Raw genomic sequence first — 6,604 nt, 5'->3', positions numbered from 1 at the left:
GGGAGAGGTAGCTCGTAACACCCGACTGGATTCCGACTGGATAATTTAGCCTGCAACCATATATGGCGAACCATAGTAATAGTTAAGAGTTTCTACTTTTCTATATTGCAACCGTATATGGCGAACAATAGTTAAGAGTTTCTACTTTTCTATATCTCCAATTTTGTCTACTTGTGACGGAAATGTATATATATAAAAAAACAGACCGTAAATTCTTAAAACTGGGAAATGTCACAATTTGAAACGAGTGTCTAATTTTTTTTTATAAAAACAGCCACTTCTAACAACATGTTTTTGTTTTTTTTCTGACTTAATCCTAGAACACTAGTTTAGGACAAACAATTTCCTTTCTTTCTTTTTTTTTTTTAAATTGTATTTTTTTTTCAGTACTCCGATGCCACTTGTAAGAAATGATAAAATTGTGCTCAAACTTTTCTGGTGGGTTCCTAATGCACTATAGAATATGTAGTTTAAATGTGACCCACACATCACAAACCTTCTCGTGTAATTTACAATGTGAAGCATCTTCTTGTGATTAAAAAAAAAATTATATTTTATAATTTATATTAATTTCAGGGATAAATTCAGGTGGGTCACAGGAGGATTTTGTTTGACCATTTTTTTAAAAAAAATTCTGATTTTTTTTTTAAACAGATTTATAGGACCACACAAGCATTACAGACATTGGGTATTGGTAAAATCCTGTGGTTACATGTTGTGGTTGAATTCCCTTTAACTTTCCCATTTAAAAAAAGTTTTAGAAAATACGTTACGAAAATATTGTGTGGGCTAATTCACAGACATGGTGATAAAACTTAGTAGCCTCTGTAGCAAAGGCTATTTGAAAAAAAAATAAAAAAAAAGAAAATAAATCACTAACAACTATATGCCATAGTCTATTTTTCAATTAGCATATTTTCAACTTTTGTCTTTTTCTAGAACAAAAGCTTCAAAGTAACAAAGGACTCGCAGCTTTTATTTTACAAATATTAACATTTTCTACAGGGGGGGAAAAAAAAACAAAATCGCCGCAAAACTGCATTCACTTTATTTTTTTTGAGTCACACAAGTAGCTTCAGTACGCTGGCTACTTGTTATGCATGTGACACTGTTTTGTTCTGGGCTGGGTCCTGCCTGGAATGTTGAGTAGCATGACATGATTGTAGAGCTAACAGGGCACTGTGTGTGGTCCTCCGTACCCACAATTCTCTGCTTCTGCAACCCATTGTCCCGACATCATCCCCTGCTGTAGGTTTCTTTTCACTGGGAGAAGGTAGAGATTTAACTTGAACTTGGGATAAAAGAAATGGACGATGTTGGATGGAGAGTTTAGTCCAAAATGTTATTTATCAGCTCTAAAACCCTTAGGCTGAATTACCTTTTTTTTTTTTTTTTTTTTTTTTTTTTTTAGTGCATTTTTGAATACATTTAAAATCATAATGCTGACCATAAAACAGACCATAATATTTTTTTAAAAATCTTTTTGACTTACCACTCCTTTTTAACCAGTAATGGCACTGGTACATTTGAAATGCTAAAATGCAAAAAAATATCAATTGCAAACATACCGACTAACTTTTAGTAAATCCATGTACAAAACAGGGTTGGGAACCATAACAGTCTTAGAGTTGACACTTTACTGGTGAAGCATTTGTTTTTGTTCAAACGTGGTCTTTTGTGTTCATCATGGTTAGCATGTAGTGCTCCTTTGCTGACCTGTAGGTGGCTAAAATACTCTTGTGTTGGTTTTACTGTTAATATAAGCCTGCAAACTGGGTCAAAAACTTTTTGGTGCTTAATGATTCAACTGGTGATGTAAGAAATACGCCCCAAGGAGGGAGATTTCATTTTGAGAGTTGGTTTTCTCTGAGGCCACAACAAGCTAATCCTGCTAACACCCTCAGCCTTGTTTCTTCTCAAGCTTTACAAGTCGCTTTTACAGGGTTAGATGTTGCATTGGGAGGATGCCGTGATCACCCGAAAGATAACAGAAAAAAAAAAAAAGAATCCTGAGAATTCTCAAGAAAAGATGAGGGGGAAAAACAATTTTTTTTTTTTTTTTTTTTTTTTAATAACCATTTGTCCTGAACCATACCATCAAGTACACTGTTGTAGTCGTCAGCTCAATTTTCCATGGTATTTTTTTTTTCATGGTACCTGAATGCACCTCGTGTGACAGCTTGCACCCTTACCATGGCCGAGTCATAATCTGTGTAGACCTGGTGATTTGCATGTTGTCAAGTTGCTCTGCTCCTTGAGCTAGCGTGTATCTAGCTAGCGCAAAGTGTTCTTATGCGGGGAAAAAAAATAGTTATTGAATAGTAAATAAAAGTAAGAAAAAAAAAAAAAACTAGTTCTTGAATAGTAAATAAAAGTAAGAAAATACATTCAAATAGCTGATGTTCCTTTATATAATTTGTAGCAGAATCCATGGGTTTCGGAGGCCCATCAAAATGCCTAAAATTCAGTGGTTCTGATTTGTGGCTTTTCAGCTCTTATCTTGGTGAAACATGGTGTAAACATTCTTTAAAAATAAATACAGTTAAATTATAAATGTGTTTAACCTATGTGTTTTTTTTTCTTCCATAGTCCAATGTCCTACAGCAGCAGTCCTCAGCAGCCCAGCCCTGTTACCATGTCCATGGTGAAGACGGAGCCTGCATCCCACCCATCTCCCACCGGGGCCTCCAACCACCACCGAGGGTCACTGCAAGGCGACCTCAGGGACATGATCAGCATGTACATCCCTGGACCAGGAGGGGATGCCGGGGATCCGAACGCAGCACAGAGGGGCTACGCCATAACAGCGGGCATGCTTACACGTATTGGCGCACAGGAGTCCGAATGAGAGCGACAACAAGTCTGCAGCCGCACACCAAAACCCTGTTGCCATTTAGACTCCGATACAAGCCACGCCTTCCACAGAGCTGAGACCGCACCCTCTTACCCACCTAAAAGCACCCCCCCACCCCCGCATTGGAGATGGGGGGGGGGGAGGGGCTCGCACCTGTTTGTGTACATATTCCAGAGTGTTTCGTCTTTTTTATATTTTTCTAGGCCACTATTAGGACTTAAACATGCGACACTGGCACTTGTTCCTGTAGAGGGGCAAGAGAACTGCTTGTTTGAGGAGAGTGGTAGAATAGGTAGTGGGGGTGGGGTTGGGGGGGAGGGGGACGGTGGGAGATGGAGGAGTAGGAAATCGTGTGCTACGGCTGTCACATTTTTCGCCTCTGTAAACTGATGGAACCCTATCAGGTGACGTGGATCCGATTTTGGACAATCAGCACTTGAGAGCCTAACACCTTCTGTTCGATGCCTTTCCCTGTCCCCCCCGACAGCAACTTGTGTTGGACATGGGTCGCTTCTGGTCGGTTGCAAATAGAACATAATTGGGAGGGCTCGATTCTAGAACTTTTGGTACGATTTTTAAAAGCACAACATGCGCGCGATTGTGATTGACAGCGGTACCGTCCGTTACGAGCTAAGGTTGCAGTTGATCCTTAACGTCAGGGGCTTTATTTCTCACAACATGGTTTGATACACACAAGTCAGAGTTAAAAACCAGAAAGCTTGGTCGAGCTGGTCGGAGTATTTTAGCCAGTATGACACTCCAGTCTTTGAGTTTACTTAGTTTTTACGTTTGATTATTTTTCTTTTTATGTAAATATTGCAAAGTTCTTATTCCTGATAAATGTGTTTTGTTTTTCTTGTTTAATGATTTTAAAAGGGAAAGTTAAACTTACAGGTAGGTATTTTTTATATATATATATATAAAGCTCTAGTTTTTAATTGTAAACAACAGCATTTTTCAGTCTTTTTTTTTTTTTTTTTTTTTTTTTTTTTAGAGTGCTGCTATGGATCTAAAAGGAATCTTTTCCTTTCATACGACACAAACTGCAGAATATATTTGATAAATTAGACAGTATTACTAACGAAACGGATTTATTTTCAAAGGGAGTGCAGTCTTCTTAAAGACAGGTACAAAGTCTTACTTTGCATAACTTTTTGTTTTTATTTTTTATTTTTATTGAACTTTAAATGAACTGTTGTGTGTCAATTTGCCATGTAGTGTTACTGCATGTGGCATTCATGTCAATGTATACTTTTTAGACTCGTTTACCGAGTCTTGATTCCTTGATTTAAAAAAATTGTTATGGCATTCATGACAATATTAATAAATAGTACAAATCAGTTTTTGCCCTTGTCGTCTTTGTCATGTTCTCGCACACGTGACACTATTTTGTCCATTTTTTTTTTCCGAATGTGATTGTGATTACACAAGTATGGGAAGAAAATGTGTTTATTGGACTGCATGTGGAAGGTAGGAGGAAGGAGAAAGACCATGAAGAGTCACTGTCTAAGAAAGATTTAGATCAGGGGCGACAAACTCAACCACTCTACGATGTTCGAATACTGATGATTTAACCACAAATGAAGACATAAAATATTAATAGCAAGCAAAATAAGAATGTTACACATAACATAGAACATGCATGTCTCAATCTAAAACTGTAGTTTATGCTAGCTGTATATACTGCCCCGCTGTTCACTTTAGTGATGGGTTAAAAGCAGAGGTCACATTTCGTCAATAAGTAGTTCACTTTCCTAGATAAGTGAAATTGATGAATTCGCTGCCATACATTTGTTTCACACAGTATTAGCTAAATTGCATTCAACCTATCCAGTACACACTAATACAGACCTTAAGACAACCATACGCTTGAAATTCTGGTGGACCGCATAAAATGACGTGATGGGCCAGATCTGGCCCGTGGGCTTTGAGTTTGACACATAATTTAGATGAACAAAAAAACAAAGCTTTTTCCCAAACCTTCGCTGCCATGGTAGTTTAATAAGTTAAGTAAGTCTGCTGAGGTTGAGTTAATTTTTATTTGAGTCTTTAAACCTTTTTTTCTCTAAGATCAAAACTAGCTTCTTTGCCAGTTAAGTTTATAACAAAGTCTTAGCAGTGATAGCCTGGCATTAAGCGTATATCTAGACCACATTGTTTGACTCCCAAAACTAAACTATACACTCATCACTCCATCACGGATGCTATGCTAAATGCTCATTTGTACAGGATGATTTGTTAGGAGTACAAAAATAAAAATAAAATAGAAGCTTACATGTCATTTTGAAAACTTGAGTTGGTATAACGCGTGTTTTTTTTTAAGTTGTACTTGTGTTTTTTGAGGTCGTTCCTTCAAATCAAATCCTCAAAAAACTCAAAACAGCAATGAAGAAAAAAATGCATTTTTTTTTCTAACCATTCTTATGGGAGAGTGTGTGATCGAGTTTTGGTTTGCAGGTTTCTAAAACATATTCTCTTTCTGTCATATACACGATACATACACAAAAATGTGTGGGTCCTAAAATTCAGGAGCAGATAGATGGAGCGTTCGTGTGAACTAAAATAAAGGACATGTAAAAGTCATGCATATAGGCTACAATGGTAAAATGCTTTTAGCCTTCTCTCCGCCATCTATTGGGGAAACACGGGTATTGCAGGGAAAAGGCAGAAATATAATGATTATATAAATAAATTATATAATTTGGAAAAGTTTGGCGGGCCGGATTAAGAAGCTGAATGGGCTGTGCATCTGGCCCCCGGGCCTTAGTTTGTCCATGCTTGGCCTAAGTTCACTAAATGAGTAAGGTTAGGCCATTGTTTAAAGTGATTGAATGAATCGACCATCAAAACAAACAATGACATACATTTGGAATTAAATCGAATAGTCAAGCGTATCATACAAATGTTGATGTGAAGGGCTTGCCTTAGTTGACTCAATAAGTCAATAAGTCGAATTAGTGACAACTTATACTGAGTCTACCCTTTGTATGCATTTAAAGTTCAATAAAATAATACTAGCTAACTCAAACACTCAAATTATTATTTCGAAAAAGCCACCCTGGTCATTTGATTTTGGATTGATCTAATTAAATGTTTCCTGTCTTTCTCGGCCTTCTAGTCTGATAACATCTTCTCATCAGCTTAAGTGGAAATTCGTATACCGACGTGTCATCAAATGAATTTCGGTATTTTTGGTTGTTGTTTTGCCATGACCTCATCATTAGTGGCCTCTAACAATGGGTGAGAGAAGGCCAAAATGTGGAAAGTGTGAGCCGCCTTGAATCGGAAGACAAAAGTTTCTAGTGGCAGCGTGATTAAAAGCTCGATTATTTACTTTCTTATCTTAATTCTCTTTTAAAATTCACTTCCCCCTTTGCCATTCTCCCTTTCACTCCCCACCATTTCTCTAGCTCGTAATTGACCGTTTCAGAGGCGCATTGTCCTCAGGCTTTTCAGGCCGCAGGTGCATATAGTAAAGCCATAGCTTCTGCTCCTCCCCCTCCTCCTTTTTGTTCCCTGTCCCTGCTGCTGCCAACACCCCCCGCTGGGCAGAAAATTAGGCTTGCTTTGGGGGGGCTTCATCCTGGGTCTTTACCCTTTCGCTGGGGTAGCCACATTTCTCATGGAAATGTGCGAGAAGAAGACTGATCTGGTTAATCGCTGAGTGGGAGGAGGGTTTTGGAGGAGTGGTTCTTTATTATACACAGTAGGTTCTATCTATCTATCTATCTATCTATCTATCTATCTATC

The 6,604-nt window shown here is 37.9% G+C and overlaps 1 protein-coding gene across 1 annotated transcript in view; it reads left to right on the top strand.

The window, feature by feature from the left end:
- Positions 1-2,848, top strand: part of LOC103391903 (transcription factor Sox-19a) — a 4,778-nt gene extending 1,930 nt beyond the window's left edge. The window contains exon 2 of the mRNA XM_025062241.1: positions 2,590-2,848. Coding sequence (XP_024918009.1) covers positions 2,590-2,848 — 259 coding nt within the window. The remainder of the gene's footprint in view (positions 1-2,589) is intronic.
- The last annotated feature ends 3,756 nt before the right edge of the window (positions 2,849-6,604 follow it).

Source organism: Cynoglossus semilaevis, chromosome 1, assembly GCF_000523025.1.
Source record: "Cynoglossus semilaevis isolate Cse_v1.0 chromosome 1, Cse_v1.0, whole genome shotgun sequence".
Taxonomy (NCBI): Eukaryota; Metazoa; Chordata; class Actinopteri; order Pleuronectiformes; family Cynoglossidae; genus Cynoglossus; species Cynoglossus semilaevis.
The sequence above is the reverse complement of the archived record's forward strand: the minus strand, read 5'-3'. Positions and strand labels throughout refer to the sequence as shown.